General features: G+C 64.1%; 1 protein-coding gene across 38 annotated transcripts in view; it reads left to right on the top strand.

Moving 5' to 3' along the window:
- The first annotated feature begins 764 nt into the window (after positions 1 to 764).
- The window catches only part of FBRSL1 (fibrosin like 1), a 92,480-nt gene continuing 71,608 nt past the window's right edge, over positions 765 to 21,636 (top strand). For 7 of the 38 annotated variants that reach the window (XM_033220043.1, XM_033220040.1, XM_033220035.1 and 4 more), the window contains exons 1-2: positions 773 to 1,678; positions 19,675 to 19,872. In XM_033220043.1, the coding sequence (XP_033075934.1) occupies positions 1,388 to 1,678; positions 19,675 to 19,872 (489 nt within the window). In that variant the 5' untranslated portion in view covers positions 773 to 1,387. Of the gene's footprint in view, positions 1,679 to 18,789; positions 18,927 to 19,674; positions 19,873 to 21,636 lie in introns of all 38 variants that reach the window. The other 31 variants (XM_033220024.1, XM_033220021.1, XM_033220020.1 and 28 more) reach the window with 12 other exon arrangements.

Raw genomic sequence — 21,636 nt, 5'->3', positions numbered from 1 at the left:
CAACAGCGCCTGGACACAGGAGGCATCTGGCGAATACGCGCTGCATGAATCAATGACTCCAGTGCCCACGCGCAAGGGGCCCCGGGGCTCAGGAAACCTCACTGGGCAGGCCCCTCCGAGCTTGGCCTGTCCTCGGGGTGGCCCGCGCCTGCCTCGCAACCGCAGCCGCCCCCATGCGCTTCCTGCCCGCGCCGCCCTCCGCACTGCGCTCCGTGCCAGGCAGCAGCCCCCGCCCCGCTGGGCGCGTTCCCGGGGGTCTCGGTGGCGGGAGTCGCTTTCTTGTGGGACTTGGGGGCACGTGGCGCGGGGCGGGGACGCGGGCAGACCCCTCCCCCATCCTAGGAAGCCCGGGCGGGTCCGCGGGGGCGCGGGGAGGGGACACTGCCTGGCCGAGGACCCTCCCCCGGTCCTCCCCGCCCTTTCCCCGTCCCTTCCACGCTAGCCGAAGGCAGGACTTCGGTTCCGCAGGACCAGAGGCCCCTCGCCCGCGGCCGAGGACCCCCGCCCCGCAGAGGAGGGTGGCGCTGCCCCCGCCTCCCGCTTGGAGAGTACGGCCCGCAGGTGCCCGCGGAGGGGCTGGAGGGGCCGCGGGCGCCCAGCGCCCTCCCCTGAAGGAGCGGCGCCGACCACCGCGGGCTGCGGGAGGAGTCGGGGCGCAGGGGCGGGGCGCGGCTAGGGGGCGAGGCCGAAGGGCGGGCACCTGCAGGCTGGGCGGGGCCTGAATAAACTAGCGCGGCCGGCCGGGGCGGGGCCGGGGCCTGCATGAGCGGGTCGGGGCGGGGCCACTGTGAAGGGGCGGGGAGGGGGCGGAGCCTTTTGAGCAGGGCAGGCCGCGTGAGCGTGAAGGGGGCGGAGCCTGTATGAGCGGGGCGTGGTCGGGGCGTGGTCGGGGCGGGGCGCGCGGGCGCCCGCGGCGGCCCTCACTTCCTCTGGCGAGCGCAGCCGGGCGGAAGTGCGTCAGTTGTTATCTGTTCGGGGCGCCGCCGCCGCCTCACGAGCCCGGTGCCCAGGAACCCGGCCGCCTGCCCGCCTGCCGCCCGCTGCCCGCCGCGCCCGCCCGGCCCCGCCCGCTCGGCTCGATAGCCGCGCCGCGCGCATGGGGCGCGCCCCCGGGGGGGCGGCCGAGGGCCGCTGAACGCCGAGCCCGTCCCCGCCGATGCGCCCAGCCGCAGGCGCCAGCGGTCCCAGGCTGCGCCAGGCCCGGGGCTGAGGCGTCCCCCGCGCCTGGCATGCCTGGCCGGGGGCCCGCCGCCTGCCTCCGCCCAGAGCCCGACCGCCCCGCGGCGCACTCTCAGTCCGGCGGCGCCGCGTAGCCGAGGGAGCCCGCCTGCCGCGAGCCAGGCGCGGGGCGTCAAGGTCACCGGCCCGACGGGGCGCACGCGCCGCCATGGAGGCCAAGGTCCGCCCGAGCCGGCGCTCGCGCGCTCAGCGGGACCGTGGCCGGCGCCGGGAGGCCGCCCGCGACGCCCGCGCCCAGAGCCCGTCGTCGGGCGACGAGCCCGAGTCCAGCCCCGGCAAGGAGAACGCGGGCCTCCGCGGCGCGCCCCCCCGAGGCGCCGCCCCCGCGCCCCGCGCAGCGCGTCCCCCGCGCCGCCGCCGCCGCGAGTCCAGCTCCCAGGAGGAGGAGGTCATCGACGGCTTCGCCATCGCCAGCTTCAGCACCCTGGAGGCCCTAGAGGTAGGTGGACGGGCGCGGCTTCGCCCGCTTCGGGGCGAGAACGGGGCCTGGAGTTGACGCGTTGGGCGGTCCCGGGACCCCTGGACTTGCGACCGCCCGCGCCGTGGACACCCCTGAGGGAAGCCCCGGCCACTCGGTCCCCGTTCCAGGGACCCTGGGTGCTGACCGCTCTCCCAGACCGTCGCATCTGGAAGACCCAGCAGCGTTGGGTGGGTTTAGGGACGTTTTGAGTTTCAGAGGCAAAGAAATCCACGCTTAGAAATCGAGGGCTGTCTGACAGCACCGTCGGCCTTTTATCAGTTGTGTTTCTGTTGCCATCGTATGGCTCTGCTTGGTTCAGGACGTGCCAGGGAGCAGTGCTGGATCTTAGGGAGGCGGTGATAAAATGGATACTTCGCGGGACATCCCGTTCCCCCCTCCCAGGGCTCTGCTGAGAAGGGGAGAAGGAGGGTTAATCCCAAGACCCCTCTTGGTGACTGTTGCTTGCTGCATGGTTAATAGGTTGGCAAAAAATATTGCTTGTCTGGCTGATGGACAATATTTGCTGAGCAAATACTGCCCCTTTTGCGTGAACCCAGCTGAGCAGCGAAGGAAACTAAATGCTGTCCCAGAGCTGGGGCGGGCACTGTCTCCCCAGGACTGGCGTGGGCAGGAATGCTAGCCAGGTGCCCTCCACCAGGGCAGAAACCCCCTCAGCGAGGTGTGTCTCCTGTGGCACTTAGTTTGGGGGACCCTCATCTGCTGGACTTTAACTCCCAGAATCACCCTATTTCCAACCCCTCTCACTTTTCCGGGGGCTTGGGAGCCCATGGCCTGAGATCCCCCTGTCTCGGAAGCTGAGCTTTGGGAAAAGGGGAGATGGCTACTGCAGGCCCCTGAGGCAGCAAGTCCTCTTCAAGTTCTCATCCAAACTCTCCAAACTAGAGAGCCTTGGGTCAGAGCTGGTGGCCAGGGAAGTGGCCCCAGAACAGGGGCCGCTTCATGTTCCGAGTGCATGGGCAGAGCTGGGGCTTCGTGTCCTGAGTGCACGGGCAGAGCTGGGGGCTTTGTGTCCCGAGTGCACAGCAGAGCTGGGGCTCCTGTGGGCCCAGGACGCAGGGGTGGTGCCAGGCCCATCACAGAGCCTGGCCATCCTCTGTCATGCACACTGGATGACTCCAGGGCTGGCACATGCCATGCTCTGTGCTGGGACGGGATGGCCCTGGGGCTGCCTTCTGCCCTCTCAGTGGTGATAATGACATGGACTGCATGTGTACTGAGCACGTACTGCAAGCCAGGCCCTGCGCTCGCTCGGCTCCTGCACTGCAGCTGAGACCGCGACGATGCCCACCTTCCAGAGCCGTTGCTGCCCGCCCGCACCTCCTGGGTCCCTAACCGCGGCCTCCTTGCTGCTCCAAGCGGGTCAGCCCTTGTACCCTGCCGTTCTCTGCCTGCTTGATGTTTGGTGCCTTTGTGTCTCTGCAAAAATGTCACCTTGGACTCCTTTGAAGTGGTGCCCCCTTCCATGTCAGTGTTGCCCACTTTCTTCCTGTCATCCGCGCTCTGCGAAGCTGTTTTGGGATGTCTTTGCTCTCCATTTTTGTCTCCCACAAGAACTTGTAAACTGAAGGAGAGCAGACACTGTCCTGTGTGTCTCCTATGGTGTCTGGTGCTAAGAAGAGCTCGGCGTGTAGAAAGTGCCCAGGAGACCCAGAGCCAATCCCAGGCCCATGTGCTTTGCCCGCAGTGGCTCTGTCTGTCCACCTGCTCCAGCAGGGTCACGTGCCACCGCCTGCAGGCAGTGGGTTCAGTGGGTTTTGGTGACTTCAGCTTAGACCAGCGGCCCCCCAGGTCATAGTGAGACAAGTCTGCTGCATGGCGTTAACACAGCCACGGCACCCCGGGGTGGTTCCATGTCCCTTCCTCTGCCCTTCGGAGCCTGCCTGGGAAAGTACGGGGTTTCTGCACAAGTCATAACCTCATGATCGTCCCACACGTGTCTCTTGGTTGACCATATTTTTTGTCAAAGTGTAGTGGTTTTTCCCCAAAGTTCAGATAAATCATAATCATATCAATAGTAATGACTGCTTAAGTAAACATTCTCTCCACCAGGCAGTGTTCTGAGCTGCCCTTCACAGGCATCAACTCGTTTACTCCTGGAGGAGCAGCCTGTCCTCAGCTCAGCCTCCTTCTCTCACAGTCTCTCTGTCCCCACCCACGTCTTGGGGGATCTTCCTCCTCTGGGATGCTGGAGGATGGGACGCTCAGGAGTTGGAGGAAGCCCTTGTAGCCCCAGAGGCGGGCTCCTGCCCGCGGGACACTGCAGTGATGTAAACAACCAAACACAAGTGTAGACTTGCCGGGGAGGCGTAGCCTGCCTGCGGGAGTCCTGTTACCTCCCCCCAGACCCCACCTGTGCTGGGACCAACTCCCAGCCCCGGCCCCTGGGGCAGGCCCCCGACTCACAACCCCTTCTGCCCCCAGGCAGACCACCCTCCCTGCCTGTTTCAACAGGGCCCCCTCGCCCTGTGCCTGGGGCAGGTCTCTGTACCTCTTTTGTGCCCCATGCAGGTCCCTGCCCCTTTTCTGTGCCCTGGATGGGACACACAGGTCGTTCTGTGCCCGAGGCAGGTCCCCACACCCGTTCTGTGCCCTGGGAAAGCCCCCGCCCCCTTTCTGTACCTTGGATGCGACACACAGGCCATTCTGTGCCCGGGGCAGGCCCCCACCACCTGCACATTTATATGTGCTCCTGTAGCGGAGGAGGAGTCCCCCCTTGTCCTGTCCCTGTGTCTGTATATGCTGTGAACACAGCAGGCACTCCCTAAATGTTGGCGGTGGTGGTTGTGGGCCGAGGAGGGCCAGGGTCTGGCCTGGCTCAGGGTGTGCCTGCAGCCCTGGAGACAGCATTAATGATTAACCGAGGATGGAGACGGGAGCCCTGTGGCAGGGCTGAGGACCTGCAGAGGGGCGTGCTGGACTGGGTGTGCTGGGGTGGGTGGGGCGGTATGGCTGACCTGAGCCAGCCTTCTTGATTTTCTACTCTCAAACCAGGGGCAGTGGTTTGTGGGGACAGGAGGCCTGAGGAAGCCCTGCTGGCCTCTCCCCTGCTCTTGCTCTGACCGGGGACTCTGGGTGCTTGGGAACATGGCTCTTGCTGGCCCTTTTGTTTCCGGTGACGACTCTGTCCCCTGGTTGTACTGACCAGAGGACACAGGAAGCCCTTGAAGCAGTGCTGTGACCGTACGTGCCCAGTCAGTGCTGCTGTTCTCTGGCTGGGGTCCTCCCAAGAAGGCTGGGGTCTGAGAGGTGTATCCAGGGCTGCCGTCAGACCCCGTCTTCCCAGATAGCAAAGGCCATCCTTATCTGGCCTCGGGCCGCAGAACAGGTTGTGCCGGTCCCTATATCTCCCAGGAGATAGGCGAGGCCCGCTTAGCCCAGTGGGCTGCACCGCCCATTCCCGCATGCTGGCCACACAACCCCAGCGACACTGGCCACGGTGCTCTGGGCTGGGCCTGAGCCACAGGGAGGTGGCAGAGTGCCCGGGAGTACACTGGCCACCAGCTCCAGGTGGACACCACCATTCTGGTTTGGTGTCTGTGATTTTTTGTTGATTTGTATTTTTCAAACAACAAATCACTTTCACCTGGTGACTTTCACCTGGTTTGCACATCAAGCTCCGTGAGAAGGTGTGTGCTGAAGCTTGAGCTGTTCCCTGACTGGCACACGGGTCACTCAAAAGGTCCACGTGTGTCCCAGGAATAAAGGCGGAAGGAAAGCACCCAGCATCCCAGCTTGGTGGCCAGCGGCCTCCTCTTACGCCTGTGCTTACACATTCTCTGCTCAGCATAAACCACAGGACATCACCCAAAACGCTGCTGAACCTGCCCTGCACAGACGGTTGTGCTTAAGAAACCCCAGGCTACTAATTGTGTGCGGCCCCCGGCCTCCCAGGGTTGTCCATGGGCGAGCTGTGACCCCTGCTGAAGATGGCCCAGAACCCTGGTGGGCTTAGGGTGTGAGCCTGGAGCCAGTGGGCCTTGGCCAAGGGGAGGGTACAGGTTTTTGGACACAGCCCATGGTGGGGAATGTGACGGTGTGAGGGACTGGCCCAGACACCTTCCTGCCCTGCCCTGCATCCTGGAGGCTGAGCCAGGTGGTCTGTCTGCGAACCCCTAGTGGGCCTGGTGGGCTTCACAGAGTGGCCAGGGTTCCAGGAGCAAGGGCCCAGGCATAGAATCTGAGCTGGCTCTTGGCTGCTTGGGGCTGGAAGTGTGACCTGGCCATGTGGGGGCTGGGCCCGGCCCGCTGAGCACTGCATGTGGGGCCTGACAGTGTCACTTGGACCTCCGGGCACCGCTGAGACCACACTGTTGGTGGTGCCAGTGGGGGCTGAGTTTGTGCCGGGGGCGCTGTGAGTCCATGCCTGGCTCAACTCTCAGACAGGTGGGGGTGGGGGCTGAGACCGCAGACATTTGGGCTCAGTGAGGAGAGCCAGGGAGAGGGCAGGCTTCAGCCCAGGGAACTCCTTGTGGCTGCTTCCTGGTCTCCAGGTGGGGAAACTGAGGCCCAGCGAGAGGAAGTGCTTTACCCACAGCCATGGGGCAGGGGTGCGGAGCCGAGCCGGGGCCCGCCCTGTGACAGTGAGGGGCTGCCTGGAAGCTGTGTGGATTCCTCTTCCTCCCAGAGTCCCACAGCCACAGGGGGCTGCTCCCTCAGGGGAGGTGGATGCAGGGGCCATGAAAGCAGTCACTGGCCCCTGGGTCCACGTGGGTGCCCGCCACCTGTCCAGGCCCTGTCTGGGGGCTAGCAGCTCCTCAGGCCCTGCTATAGCTGGGGCAGGGCCTGCATCTGGCCGCTTTGGCTCTGGGAAGGGTTCCGCATCCTCTGCCTGTGGCTCTGCCCCTCGCGGGCCCCTGCCTGGTGGTTTGCTGGCCTCGGAGTCAAGGCTGTTACAGTGGGACGGTCCCCAGCCCTCTCCCCCATCCCCTCCTGCCTGGCTGCTTGGCCCTGTCACTTCTTGGCTCAGGTTTCCAAGACCTTTCCATCCTTGCTGTGGCTACGCCGCGTGCCTGTGCGTCCACACATGCTGCGCACCTTCGCGCTCGGGGTCTCCCAGGGGTCCCTGTGACTCACCGCACAGTCCTCCAGCAGGGAGCCAGCCCCACACCAGACCCGGGCTGGCCCTACCCACTCTTTCCCTGACGAGACTCTCATGCCCCAGCTGCCCCAGCTGTCCTTACGGGAGGTCTGTCCCCAGACGTCCCCCATCTCCCGCCTTTGTGGGATTGCTTCTCTAGAGAAAGAGAAGTGCCCAGAACTGGCCCTGCTGTCTGTGAGTGGCAGTTTTAAGGCTCCTGATGGTCGTGAGGGCCTCTTCCCTGCCGAGGGGCCCGTGTTGGATATTCACCCGGGCTTGTGTTTTTGTCACTCTGGAAGCCTCGTTTCGCTGTGTTTTCTGGCTGTTGTTGCTGTTTGTTTAAGAAAGCTTCTTCCCACCTGGCATCTCTACCTGGGCACTTTGTTGGATTCTCTCATCAGCACGGACAGTTTCTAGGGGACTCTTGGGGGGTTCCCATAGGCCCTGCTGGCGTCTGCACATGGCTGTGACGTTGCTGCTTCCCCGCGTCTGTGCTGCGGGACTCCTCGCGCCTTACTGCGTTTGTGTGTCCGGAGCGTGAGGATTGGTGTTGCTGTTTGTGGGTATCTGTGTCCCTCCCTCCTTCCCTGTTTCCCAGCCTTCTGATGGGCGCCCTGTGTTGTGCGGGATCCATCTCTGGTCCAGCATCAGGTAGGGGTGGCCCTGCTCACCCAGCTTGTGCGGCATCCCTGCGCTTCCTTCCCAGGCCCCACGGCATCCATGCTGCTGCTGTTGGTCTGTCCTTGAACTCCGGACGTGGCCCTGGCGTCTCCTGTGTTGGTGGAGTCTCATTTCGGGTTGCTTTGCCGATGGTTCGGAGTTTTGCTGCCCTGTTTCTAGTAGAGTTAGTCTGGTAGTATTACTTCCGCTGGTGCTGCATTTTGGTTGGGAACTTTTCATCTTTTTCTGTAACGACAAAATGGCATAAGAATTAACTGCTTTCTCAGCACCTGGACGGAACACTTGGGTCCCAGTACTCCAGCCCATTTAATGGTGACCAGTTAGAGACCCCAAGTCAACATGGTTTGGGGTGGGGACACAGGTAACGAGGGAGGGGCCACGGGACCACCTCATTAGAAGTGGAGGCTGGGGGAGAGGAGCCCGGGGTGCCCTGGCCAGGTCAGGAGGGCCTTCTAAGCAGGAGGACCACAGATCTGGGCCAGGGTCCCGGGGCGGATCCAGCCTGGCTCCTCTGAGTCGGAGGCAGCCACAGGAGGAGCCCAGCCCACCTGAGTCCCCAGGAGCCCCCTGAGTCCTGCAGGAGGAGCCCAGCCCACCTGAGTCTCTAGGAGTCTGAGTGACCCCTGTGTCCCAGGCTGTCGTCTCCCTCCAGGCTCCTCCTCCATACTCCCCTACCCAGATGGCACCAGGACCCCCTCTGGCCTCAGCTCCTGCATATTTCAGGAGCCCACAGGCGTGACCACCCTTAAGGCCTCCTGCCCCTGTCAAGATGAGCTCAGTGGGTGGCTCCAGGCTAGAATCCAGGCTCTGGGCCTCGGGACCCCTGGGGCACCACCTCACCCCTGCTGAGGCAGTCCCGGGCTGGGGATCTAACCCTTCTCAGTGACCCAGGGTCAGGCCCTGACTCCCCCTATGTGGCCCATGACAAAGCCATTTGTCCGTAAACAAGGGTCAGCATCTAAGCAGCCCCTAGGTCTCTGAGGGAGGACCAGGGCTTGTGGCGTGCGATGTGTGTGTTCGTGCCATGCATGTGCCTCCCCCAGAAACCCCTCGGGCCTGATGTCCTCCCCGGCCCCACCCCAGGAGCATGTGGCATCTAGAGTGGTCGTATGGCAGCAGCTGGGAGGCCTGTCGCTGAGCCTGGCCTGCACTCTCTGGGAGAGCTGGCCCACAGGGCCTCTGAGGAGGGTGCCTGCTGTTTCTTTGGGAACCTGGGGAGGTGGCCGGTGGGGAGAGCTGGCCATCCACATCTGTCAAGCCCCACAACTGCATGCCCCCTGTGTGGGTGTGGATCCCTCTCCGGGCCCCGCGCTCACAGTGAGGCCTGTGCGGGGGGGCACAGGGCCGGGGGCTGTGTCAGGATGTGACAGCAGTCAGAGTGTTCCAGTGGGGAGGCCTGCAGGACCCACAGGCCCCCAGCCACCCTTGCAGAGGCGCCACAGCGGCCACCTGCCTGTCAGACACCTTCTGGCCAATCTCTCGAGGTCCCGGCTGGAGGGCGAGCTACAGGCTGTCCAGGACTGCAGCAGAGTGGATCTGTGGCTGCCCACCCCTCCCGGCCCCTAGCCCTCCACTCTCATCCTTTTCCAGACCCTCCAGAGAAATGAAGAGGATGGACCATCCCCACACACATGTCCTGCTCTGCTCCTACCAACCCCATGTGGGGATGTGGGTCATGGAAGTCTGGGGTCTCCTGCTCTACAGCCTGGAACGTCCAGATCCCCTGGGAGCTGTGGGAGGTGCCGGGGCCCCTCGAGGCGCTACTGCACAGGGCCCCCCATCCTGGTCAGCAGGGTGGCCCTAGGTGGGACTTGGCTGTGCCCCTCCCTGGGTGGGCCTTGCAGAGCTGGGTGGGGCTGTGCTTGGATGGGCACCGACCTGTTCTGGGGGAGGGAGGCTGGAAGCTGCAGAACCATCAGGTGTTGGTGTCCCTGTGGGCCAGGACAGCTGGAGGTGCAGCTACGGCTACCCTGTGTGATAGATGGAAACTGAGGCTTGGCCATGGTACTCACCCCACTGTGGGCTGGGCAGAGAGGCCGACAACCCCGGCCAGGTCCCGTGGCCACCTGCCCATGCTCCCGTCCGTTCAGCGGGCTTCCTCCGCCCTCACCACGGCAGGCTGGGCCGCTTCTGCCTGTGTATGTGACCAAGGGTACCTGCCACCTCTGCTGTCCCCCGGGACAGTGCTCTGTAAGGCCTCCAGGAGCCTGGGTGGCCAAACTGGTCCCTGGGACTGGTGGGCCTCTGCCCAGGTCTTGCTGCTGCACAGTGGAGCCTCCAGGGCCAGCCTGGCAGGGTGGTGCTGGGCAGCAGTGGTGCTGGACCTCTGGGAAAGGCCAGGTGAGCTGCTGGCCAGCAGGGAAGGATTCTGAGCTGTTCTGCTTTCCCTGACGGACTCTATAAGCATTTATTGAGCCCTGGCTGTGTGCCAGGCCCTGGGCCAGCCCCCAAGATACACCCACAGTCCCCGTTGCCACTGAGTATTGGGATGGCAGTAAAGAGGCTGTCGTTGGAGGCTAGGAGTCACAGAGGAGACCGTGAGGGCTTCTGGGGAAGAGTGCAGGTGTGAGGGGCAGCACCGAGGAAGGAGTGCAGGTGTGAGGGCAGCACCGAGGAAGGAGTGCAGGTGTGAGGGGCAGCACCGAGGAAGGAGTGCAGGTGTGAGGGGCAGCACCGAGGAAGGAGTGCAGGTGTGAGGGGCAGCACCGAGGAAGGAGTGCAGGTGTGAGGGGCAGCACCGAGGAAGGAGTGCAGGTGTGAGGGGCAGCACCGAGGAAGGAGTGCAGGTGTGAGGGGCAGCACCGAGGAGGAGTGCAGGTGTGAGGGGCAGCACCGAGGAAGGAGTGCAGGTGTGAGGGGCAGCACCGAGGAAGGAGTGCAGGTGTGAGGGGCAGCACCGAGGAAGGAGTGCAGGTGTGAGGGGCAGCACCGAGGAAGGAGTGCAGGTGTGAGGGGCAGCACCGAGGAAGGAGTGCAGGTGTGAGGGGCAGCACCGAGGAAGGAGTGCAGGTGTGAGGGGCAGCACCGAGGAGGAGTGCAGGTGTGAGGGGCAGCACGAGGAAGGAGTGCAGGTGTGAGGGGCAGCACCGAGGAAGGAGTGCAGGTGTGAGGGGCAGCACCGAGGAAGGAGTGCAGGTGTGAGGGGCAGCACCGAGGAAGGAGTGCAGGTGTGAGGGGCAGCACCGAGGAAGGAGGCAGGGTGAGGGGCAGCACGAGGAAGGAGTGCAGGTGTGAGGGGCAGCACCGAGGAAGGAGTGCAGGTGTGAGGGGCAGCACCGAGGAAGGAGTGCAGGTGTGAGGGGCAGCACGAGGAAGGAGTGCAGGTGTGAGGGGCAGCACCGAGGAAGGAGTGCAGGGTGAGGGGCAGCACCGAGGAAGGAGTGCAGGTGTGAGGGGCAGCACGAGGAAGGAGTGCAGGTGTGAGGGGCAGCACCGAGGAGGAGTGAGGTGTGAGGGGCAGCCCGAGGAAGAGTGAGGTGTGAGGGGCAGCACCGAGGAAGGAGTGCAGGTGTGAGGGGCAGCACCGAGGAAGGAGTGCAGGTGTGAGGGGCAGCACTGTGGCGTGGCGGTTCCTGAGATCCCGTGAGGAAGGGCACGTGTGCCAGGTGGTACTGTTTTGGGGTGCCGGTGGCAGGCTGTCTGGAGACGGCTGGGAGCTGTGGCTGGGGGACTGCAGGGCTGGGGGTGGGGCACTGCGCAGTACCTAAACTCCGTGAGATGAGGCCCTTTGAGGACTCAGGGCAAGTGGGGCACTTGGTTCCACGTACCTGTAGAGACGACAGGCGTCCTGAGGAGTGTGAGGGACAGAACGGCCACCGAGCCCCAGCTCTCTTGGCGCAGCAGAGCTGTGTTGATCTGGTTTGTGTAGAAAGCTGGCCTGTGGGGTGGATGGGGTTCCCCAGAGCTGTGCTGGCATCAGAGAGGAGGTTAGGTGGGCTGCTGGGCTCTCTGCATCCCAGACAGGCGTTGAAGTCTCCACGCCCGTCTTCCCAGCCCACGTGTGTACCATGTGCGTGCACCCAGGACCCTCTGGCCAGAATCCATGGTGTCTGGCTCAGGAGGTACAGGCACTGCCCTTTGGACTCTGCAGGAGCCATCAAGCGTCTGGGGCTGGGAGCCGCACGCTGTGACCCTGCCCCACTGCCTGCCCAGTCTGTGGCCACTACCTTCTGTCTGTTGAGAACTTGGTCCTGGCTGGGCGGCTGTAGGTAGCAGAACAGCTGAGTGTGTCCCAGGCTTACACGCAGCCCCACCACCAAGCCGTGCTACTGAGCGGTCGTGACAGTAACGGAAGGGCAGCAGTGCCCAGGCACAGCTCCAGGACTTCGTGTGTATCACGCCCACTCCCCTTGGCAGCCCCCATGGCGGGTGCTGTACTGTCCCCATGCTACAGATGAGGAACCCGAGGCACAGCCATGCAGTCACTTCCCGCGTCTACACTGCTGGCGAGCGGCTGAGCAGGATCAGAACTCAGGCATGGGCTGGAGGCTGGGGCTCCCCATCTCTGGCCTGGGCCCATGGGGCCGGCCTCTCTGCTCCCTGTCCTTTGTCCCCCATAGGGCCACCTGGTCCTGCTGTGTGTCCAGACCTGCTGTGTGTCCAGACCAGCCTCTAGGGAGTCCTGGCCCTGTTGCTGTCCCCTGTCCTGGTCCCTCCACCCACCTGGTCTACAGTTTTCTAAATCCGACGTCGTCCAACTGCTGCCCTGCCTGGGAGCCCAGAGCCCTGCAGACTCCGTCCAGCCCGGGACAGCCTGTTGACACTCTTACAGGGAGTCCAGGCCCTGCAGACTCTGTCCAGCCTGGAACAGCCTGTTTGTGCCCTCACAGGGAGCCCAGGCCCTGCCACAACCCCACCCTCACTAACCTGTCCTGCTGTGGCATCCCCCACAGCCCTTGGCCCCTGCCCCAGTTGCTGCTCGTACCACAGCAGGCCTCTGGCTGTCCTCGGCCAGACCCTAATCCCATGCCCCACTTACCTGCCCGCTACACCCTGTCCTGTGGCCGGCATGGCTGCGTGCCTCTCCCCAGGGACCGTGTGGCCGAGAGCTGGTTGGGGAAGGAGCCCAAGGGGCCTGCAGCGACTGCCCAGGGAGGGGGACCCTGATGTGGACCAGGCCCCCGACGTGGACTGGACTGGGTGGGGGCTACCTTGGTCCCCCTGTGACTCTCCTCCCCGAGGCCCTGAGGTCAGAAGTCGGTCAGCCTCTCAGTCCTGTTCATTCTCGGGGCTCAGCTCCTACCAGCCCCCAGCCCTGGGGGTCGTGAGTTCTGTGGGCGCAGCTGGACTGGAATCCCGGGATAAAGGTGGGACCGAGCGATGGCTGCCCCTGTGGTCCTCGTACCCCAGGCCTGTGGCTTTAGCGACACCTGCCTGGCGTGGGCCCGGGCTGCCCCCCCATGGCTGAGGAAGAGGCTCTGTGTGTCCCAGGCTGCTGCGTGGGATCGCCTGTGGCAGCTGTCAGCAGGGGTGAGTGGCTGGGGGAGGGGCTCCCAGGGCCAGGAGCCTCAGAGACCAGTGTGGGCTGACAAAGCCCAGCCCCGGTGGTTGGTGCGCTAGATGCCCTTGCTGCTGTCGTGAGTTCACAGGGGCCAGAGTGAGCCACGGAAGTGAAGCCTGAGCCTGCCTTCCGCTTGGGGCCCAAGGCCTTGGCCAGGAGTGAGAGAGGCTTCTGTGAGCAAATGCACGGCCCGTTCCTGTGCAGGGGCCAGTGAGGGGAGGGGCAGGGACAGGGGTCTCTGGAGAGGTTGGGGCCCCAGCAGTGGACTCCTCATCATCCCAGCAGCGCTGGCCACACAGCAGGGCCCAACATGTAGGGCGGCCCTGGAGCAGGACACTCAGGCCGGTGACTCCTCCCCTTCCTTCGGCTGGCTGCCCAGACCTCAGCTCACAGGGTCCTGCCCTGCGTCCCCTCTTTGGCGACAGCCTCACCTGCCCAGTGTCTCCATCTCCTGGCTGCTTTCTGTTGTCTTCATCTAAATCTAAATCCAAAAGACCTCCCTTTCTTTTTATTCTTTTTGTAGCGAGGAAGTCCGTGTGTACAGAGAGTGCATGCACGGGATGTATGTTCATTTTGAAGAGTTGACCTCCTGGGTCTGAGTGACACGTCCCTCTCAGTGTGTTGACCACCATCCTGATGTGTCCTCATGCCCCAACCTGCGGCAGCCCCCCAGGTCCTTAGGGACAGAGGGGTCAGCTGACTGCTTTCCCCCACTGCCAACATTGGTGTGGGCTGTCCCTCCAGGGGGGCCTTCTAGAATCCTTGGCAGACCCCACTGGTGGCCGGGGCAGGCTCCAGCCCTTTGTCACCTCCCTCCTGGCAAACTGCCACCCTGGGCCATCTCCCTGGTGCTGCTTCAACCCTCCACGCCCGGCTCTCCTTGCCTCGCCCTCATGGCCGCCCAGAGGAATCCTGCGGAAGGCCTTTGTTTTGAAGGGCGAGGCTGCGGGCCACAGCCAGGTGTGATCCGTGGCCTTCCAGTAAATTGGAGCTGGAGGGAGGAACGCATCAATGAGGCTCCGAGTTCACAGCAGGACTGACCTCCAGGCGTGGCGCCTGACAGTGGCCTCCTGCTCGGGCCAGTCAGAGGGTGACTGGGCAACCTCATTCACTCTCCAGGCTCAGCCCCTATCAGACGGTTGTCCAGGCATGGCTGGACTGGAACCCTGGGATAAAACCAGGGCCAAGCAGTGGCTCCACTGTGGTCCTCACACCAGCCTGCCCCTCACACCATCCCTCACCTCCCTGCTTCAGGCCTCACGCCCACTATCCCCGTGCACAGAATGGGCCGTGCATTTGCTCGTGGCAGCCCTTCTTACTCCTGTCCAAAGCCTTGGGCCCCGAGCGGAAGGCAGGCTCAGGCTTCATTTCCGTGGCCCACTCTGGCCCTGTGAACTCACGACAGCAGTGAGGGCACCTAGCGCACCAACCACCGGGGCTGGGCTTTGTCAGCCCACACTGGTCTCTGAGGCTCCTGGCCCTGGACCAGAGGACCCCTCCTGTCCTCTCCCGCTTCTGTCCCCACCCCCTCCTGTCCACTTGCCGTGCACCCTACATTCACACCTGTCCGGGCACCACTCCATCTCAGGCAGCACTGCTGTTCTCCCTGGCACCGTCACCAATGGCCTGGGTCTCCGACTTATCTCCAGGTAGCTCTTCCTGGCCCACACAGGGCCAGGCCACAGCCTGCACAGCTCCCAAGGAGTGGGGTGCAGCAGTAACGGCCAAGCTGGGCCTCACAGCGCCCCACCTGCCACCCCACCCCCTGGGAGCCCTGACCCTGCCGCCCTGCCCCTGGAGTGCCCTCACTGGATGTTCGGGAATCTCAGCCGGCCCTGAGAAGCAGCAGCCACCATGCTTGTGGCGGTCCTGCAGTGGCAGCCCAGCTGCCAGCTGCTGGTCCCTTGCTAGGCGAGAGCCACAAGCCCGCAGGACCACATCCTGGAGGCCACGGGAGCAGCTGGGCACAACCTGGAGGCCTCTGAAACAACTGAGGTGTCAGTGAGGCTTGCCGGAGCAGTCCCTGTGGGTGGTCAATGTGGGGTCCCCATGAGAAAAAAACGGCCAAGGTGACATTGGACATGGGACACCCTAGGCAGCGGGGAGACGTGGGGGCTGTCGCCCACTGGGTGGGTGTGAGCCAAGGGAGAGATAGGTCATGGTGGGAAAGGGTCCCATTCCCACCTTTGCAGCTGGAGGGGTAATAGACCCAGTCCCCACACGGGGCTGTGAGTGGGGCTCCCTGTAGGGTCTCCTGTGTCGGCTTCTGTTCAGCTTTTGACCCCAAGGCAGAGGGGCTGGCGGGGCACAGGCCACCACAGGACCCGGGTATGGGAGGCAGCTGTGCCCGCTGGGCGCTGAGCAGACACTCAGGTGCTCTGCAGGGAGAGCTGTGGGGTTTGCACCCAGACTGAACACAGTTGAGAGGCAGAGGCTGGGCTTTGGGCCTGAGCTCTTGGCATGACAGAGACAGACCTGACGAAGATGTGAGCCAACAAGGTTCTGGGAGCCAAGCAGCTGCATCCTTCCTCAGCCTCCTGCCCCCAGTGGAGAGCAGCTTCCGTCCCATCCGAGACGATCCCTGGGGGTTCCAGGCCTGGCTTTGCCTGGGGGAACGTGGTCATCACTCTGGGTGGGAAGCAGAGGGGCCTGCCAGGGAGGTGAGGTCTTGGGTAGGCCGTTCTCCGAGCCTCCTGCCTGGGGATAAGGAGGGGCGAGGCCCCTGCTGTGGTTTCAGGAGCAGGGCGTGGCCACCTGGCTGCAGGGGGTAGGCCAAGCCTGGGTGGGAACAGGCAGCCCCGTCCCCAAGAGGGGGCAGCAGGGTTCTGTGTGTGCTGGGGTAGAATTATTTTATCTCTGTGTGGTTCATTGTAGTGTAGTTAGGAAAGTTGATGGTGCTGTACAGTAATGACATTGAGAGAGCCGAAAGCAGTCACATAGAATTGCTGCAGGAGAACCTGTCTCGCAGGAGAACCTGTCTCGCAGGAGAACCTGTCTCGCAGAGTCACAGAAGCCTGTGCCCAGCCCTGGTGGTCCTTCCGGGAGGGGGCAGGGAGGCCTGGGGCTCTAGCCACTACTGGGGGTGCTGGAGCCACTGCAGGGCAGGGGCCTTGCGCAGGGAGGGCCCCACCGCACTTTCCTGGAGGGCCCCTGTGTGTGCCATGTGTGCTGACCCCAGTGTGCGCTGCAGACCTGTGGGGCCGGGGGTTCAAGGCCTCCACTGCCTCAGCCTAGCAGGGGTTCCTGCAGCTGGGACAGTGGCCTGAGGCGGCCCTGGCTGGCACCCCAGAGCTGGGCTGGGTGGTGGGTGGTGCTGAGGACACAGCTCCTGAAGCCTTTCCAGGCCTCTCTTGTCTGTGTCTTCATTCCACACTGGGGTGGTCACTGCGGCCAGCACGTGGAGTCCTGTGTGTGTGGATTAGATAAGCGGGGCCCAGGCCCGGCGCGGTGGTGGCTCACACCTGTCATCCCAGCACTCTGGGAGGCCGAGGCAGGTGGATCACCTGAGGGCAGGAGATCGACACCAGCCTGGCCACGTGGTGAAATCCCATCTCTACTAAAAACACAAAAAAATTAGCTACACATGGTGACCTATAATCCCAGCTACTCAGGAGGCTGAGGCAGGAGAATTGCTTGAACCTGGGAGGCAGAGGTTGCAGTGAGCCGAGATTGTGCCACTGCATAGCAGCCTGGGCAACACAGTGAGACTCTGTCTCAGAAACAAACAAACAAAAAGATAAGCAGGGCCTGACCCACCACTTAGCAGAGCGCCTGGCACGGCCCTCGCTGCGGTGAGCGTGACAAAGTGGGTGAGCGCGGCTGCTGCGGGTCTCGCTGGCTTGGTGCAGGGTCCCCACCCAGAGCTCACGTCATTTCCTGGTGCGAACCTTCTGGGCCCTTTCTTCCATGGAGCCCAGGTACCTTGGTGTGGTGGTTGGCGCCACCCATGGGGGTGGGGCCGTTGCCCAGTTTACAAATGAGGACCCTGGGGCTACCCAGGGCACGCGCTGTCGCTCAGTCCCTGGGGACTGCCCCCCATCTGGCCTGGACTCCTGTCCCAGCCCCACCCCCCACCCGTGGTTTGCCCCAAGGGGGACTCCGGTCCTCACAGGAGCGGGGGTGGCCACGCTGCTGCCTGTCATGGTGGCCTTGGACCGGACGCTGTATGGTCTCTGAGCTGTACCACCAACCCCTCAGGTGTATGTGGAGTGACTGAGCCACTGGGCAAGAGTGGGGTGTCAGGTGCAGTGGTGGGGCTGGCAAGGGCCCCTGCCGGGGCCTCCTTGGTCATGCCTCTCTCAGCAGCTGCGCGGGGCAGTGCTGTGGCGTTGCTGTGGGGCCTCTGAAACCTGTCAGGCGCAGCCCACAGGGCCAGCCTCACCCTGGAAAGCCCCGGAGTGGCCAGGAGAGGGGCCAGCCGCATAGCTATCCCAGGCCTGGGTACCTTTCCCACTGTCTTAGGGTAGCAGGCCAAGCGTTGGCTCGCACCTCAAGAGTAGAGTCCTGGGACAAGCCCTCCCAGAGCTTCCTGGGAATGGCCTCTGTTCTCTGCAGTGAGCGTAGCTGCAGCGCTGGCTGGGGGTTTGTGGGCACAGGGGCTGCGCCTGGAGCCGGAGACATCGGAGGCCTCTCCTGCCCGGTGTGGGCACCCACCCCTGTGCTGTGTGTTCTCTAGAATGTTCACTCAGCAGCGCTTGTGAGCCCTGCCTGGGGCTGAGCAGGGGGCAGGACAGATGGACGTTCTGGTGGGGGTCAAACAGGACAGGAAACTAACTGCCTTGTGCTTGGTGTGACTGGGGCCAGGGCAGGGAGGGAGTTGGAGGGTGGGTCTATGGATGGGAGGAGGGGCCGGCAGAAATCTTTGTATTTTTTTGAAAGCAAAGTAACACTAAAGCAGGTTTACAGAAAATGTGGTAAATGTAAACAATTTGCCCTTGACACATGCATCCTTCTGGCCAGCTGTGAACACTGGCGATGGAGAGAGGTGTGGAGCGGGTCTGGGGGAGCATCTGTGCCCTGAGGGCACCACTCGGTTGTGCCTCCTTGTATCTGCCCTTCACCTGTCTCCTCTGACTCTTCGCCCATTAGAAAGACAAAGCCCAGCTCAGTGGGGCCTGCATGGCAGGCTGCCCTTGCAGGGTTCATAGTTACTGTGAAAGGTAACACCTTGATTTGTTCCTACTTTTGATCAGCGCTGTGAACAGCCGTTCTCTCGGCTGCAGCCTTTGATTTGTCCAGGCTTAGACCTTCAGAGCTCAGTGGGACTGGGAACCGTTTCTGCAATGTTAGCAGATTGGATCCACAGCTGCCTGGGATGGGCAGCCCTGACAGATCCTGCGTGGATGAGCAGGAACTCTCGAGACCATGGGCTCTCGAGCTTGAACAGGCGGCTCACAGCAGGGCTCTGGGCCTTGAGTGGTGGCGCTGCGGAGAGCACATGGCAGGAGCTGGGTCTTGGGGAGGCAAGGTGGCTTCCTAGAGCCGGAAACAGCAGAGTTGGAGTGACAGGATCAGCCCTCATGGGCAGGGGGCCCGGAAATGCTACTGGGCCTCTCAGGGCCTCCAGCTCAGACTGGTGAGGGTGGCGCTTGTGTCATGGGGAGGGCTTCCAGCTGGGGAGGGCGTGGCCGGCAACACCATGGCTCTCTCTCTGTCGTCTGTCCTTACTGGAGGGACAGCCAAGGTCCTTCTCCCCAGGGACGCCGTGGCCCTCCATGGGGGCGGGTCCTCCCCAGTGACTTCCCAGGGTCTTTGGCAGCAGCTCTGATGTGGGTCCTGTCCTGGGCTTCACTGCTGCTGTTTTTCTCACAGCCGTACTCTCCCTGAGAGGATTCTGTCCTGTCATGGATGCTTGTGGCTGGCCGGCTGGCTCCTGTGTATCCTAGACTTAGTGTACCGTGTATGTCTACGCCAGCCCTAGTGCTAGGAGCCGAGCCAGCATACAGAAGGTGCTTACTAGTGTTTTCCTGAGTGTGGAGGTGGGGACCCCAGAACCTGGGGCTGCCCAGTGTCCACCGGCAGGGCGGGAACTGGAGTGTCTTGGGGCTGTCCACAGGCTAGTTGGTTCTCTGAAGGAGTTGAGATGGGATGAGAGGGACCAGGGGAAGCCAGCAGGTTTACAGGGGACCTGGGGGTGTCCCCAGGGTCTGATAGCCCAACGGTGAGCCCTGGGAAGCATCTCTGTCCCAAATCCACAGACCGGTCTGGGAGCACTGGCCAGACCCCCTCAGGCTCTCTGGAATACGGTGTCACCTGGGGAAGCACTTCCCATGGGCTGTCGCCTGGGGGAGCACTTTTTGTGGGGCCTGGGTGTGCCCTGGAGAGGCTCCTGTGGTCCCTGGCCCCCACTGCAGGGCACTCGCTCAATGTTGAAAGACAGCCGTGGTCTCAGCAGGGCTCAGAGGGGGCAGTCCTGGGCAGCCCTGGGCTGGCCTCCTGTGAAACTTACTGGAGATTCCCTGCTGGGCTAAGCTTTTTTTATCTGGCCCCTTTGCTGGCTGAGCCCTGGGAAACTCCCATCCCCCGTCCCACTTCGGCATCTCACCTGCCGTCTTCCTTCCCCTCAGAGATGCCCTTCCCAAGTCTGGAGGCTCCTTCTCCTGAGAGCTGCTGAGGTGGGTGCTGTCCCAGGTGCTGTCCTGGGCCCAAGGGCCTGGGGTCCCGCCAGTTAACTGGTGTTTCCCTGTCTCCCTGCAGAAGGATATGGCCCTGAAGCCACATGAGCGGAAGGAGAAGTGGGAGCGTCGCCTCATCAAGAAGCCCCGGGAGTCGGAAACCTGCCCCCCTTCAGAGCCGAGTGAGAACAGGCGGCCCCTGGAGGCAGGCAGCCCCGGGCAGGACCTCGAGCCCGCCTGCGATGGGGCGAGGAAGGTCCCACTGCAACCCTCCAAGCAGGTGAGCAGGTCCCTCCCCGACTGGGAGCTCTGCGTCGGGTCAGTGCTCACCGCCCCGAGGCCACGCCAGCACCTGGACACCACCCCATGTGGCCCCCGGGCCTGCCTGGCAGCGAGTCCATCGTTGTCAGGCTTGGGGTGCAGGACACGTGGACAGGGCTGGGCTGAGCAGAGGCAGGAGCCCGCTGGGTCACGGAGGGGCTGTGACGTGCCTAGGGCCACAGCAGGAGAGGTGCCTATCTGGGGCAGCAAGGCGCGCGTGCCGGGCTGGGGCGCCAAACTGATAGGCCGGCCCCGTTTCCCTGCCGTGTCCATCAGGCTCCGCCGACTACAGGTGTCCAGCGTGTCTATAAGGGGGGTCCAGGCTTATTGCCGAGGGCTGTCCTGTCCACACGCAGCACCATCTGCTCACGTGTGCGGCGTGGGGAGGGGAACGCTTGGTCCCGGCAGTGGCTGCAGGCACGTGACTGTGGTCAGTGGTCAGGTGCGTGGCCCAGCTGGGAACAGGGCTCTGCCTGCCCTGCCCAGGGGCCTCCTGCCCAGGAGGGGCTGTCAGAGCAGGTGGGGGCTTCCCTAGCGTGTGGGGCTCTGTCCTGGGTGCGGCTCAGCCTGCAGCTGCTTCCTCTGCAGGGGGTCCACTGGTGTGCGCCTTCCTTCCAGGGTGGGGCTCTGCGCGGTGTCCTCGGCTCCCTTCGGCCCCCTTGGGAATTGGGCTGCTGGAGAAGGACAGCATGCCTCTTGGGCCCGGGCTGGACGGGGGTTCCGCGGGCGGTGACACCTGCCCAGGTGGACACGTGCTCTTTCTTCCATGCAGGTGTGCTCCCCAGAAGGGGGGCCGCTCCCAGCCAACCACTGGGACCAGAACGGCCCGGCCCAGCGCCAGCAACAGCTCCAGCCCAGCCAGCCCAGCCAGCCCCAGGGGTCCCTCCCAGCCCCGTCGGCACTCCCGGACCCCGGGCAGCCCTGCCAGCCCTCCCAGCGGCCACTCCTGGGTCAGCGCAGCTGGCCCCAGCGGTCACTTCTGGGCCTGAAACAGCCCTGCCAGCCCCGGCGGTCACTTCTGGGCCCTGGTCAGCCCTGCCGGCCCCAGCGGCTCCTTCCAGCCCCAGATCAGCTCTGCCAGCCCCAGCGGTCACGCCTGGCCCAGCCCTGCCGGCCGCATTGGGCACTCCCAGGCCCCAGGCAGTGCTGCCGGCGCCTGCGGTCCCTGCTGACCCCGTGTCACCACTGCCGGCGCCTGCGGTCCCTCCTGGCCCCACGGTCCCTCCTGGTCCCCTGCCTGTACTGCCGGCGCCTGCGGTCCCTCCTGGCCCCAAGGCACCGCTGCAGGCGCCTGCGGTCCCTGCTGACCCTGTGGCACCGCTGCCGGCCCCTGCGGCCATGGGCCAACCCGTGTCACTGTGGCCAGCCTGGCAGGGCATCCTCAGGACAGCGCAGCCGGCCTCTGTGGTCGCTGCTAGCCCAATGCCAGCGATACCAGCCCCCGCGGCCACTCCTCACCCTCCGACCACGCCGACGGCCTGCCAGCTTCCTCCCAGGACAGTGCTGCTGCCCCCGGCGGGCCTTCCTGGCCCCGTGTCAGTATGGCCAGCCCCGAAGGTCCCTGCTGGGCCAGCCGAGCCGTCCCCGGCGGTCACTGCTGCGCCCCAGGCAGCCCCAGCAGTTAGTGGAAGCCCCAGAGCAGCCCGGCCCACTCACGCCGTCACTCCTGGGCCCGGGACGGCCAAGGCAGCAGAAGCAGCCGCTCATGGGCCCGGAGCAGCCC

The sequence above is a fragment of the Trachypithecus francoisi genome, unplaced genomic scaffold (assembly GCF_009764315.1).
Source record: "Trachypithecus francoisi isolate TF-2019V2 unplaced genomic scaffold, Tfra_2.0 Lachesis_group11, whole genome shotgun sequence".
In the NCBI taxonomy this organism is placed as follows: domain Eukaryota; kingdom Metazoa; phylum Chordata; class Mammalia; order Primates; family Cercopithecidae; genus Trachypithecus; species Trachypithecus francoisi.
This window is presented reverse-complemented; position numbering and strand designations above follow the sequence as displayed.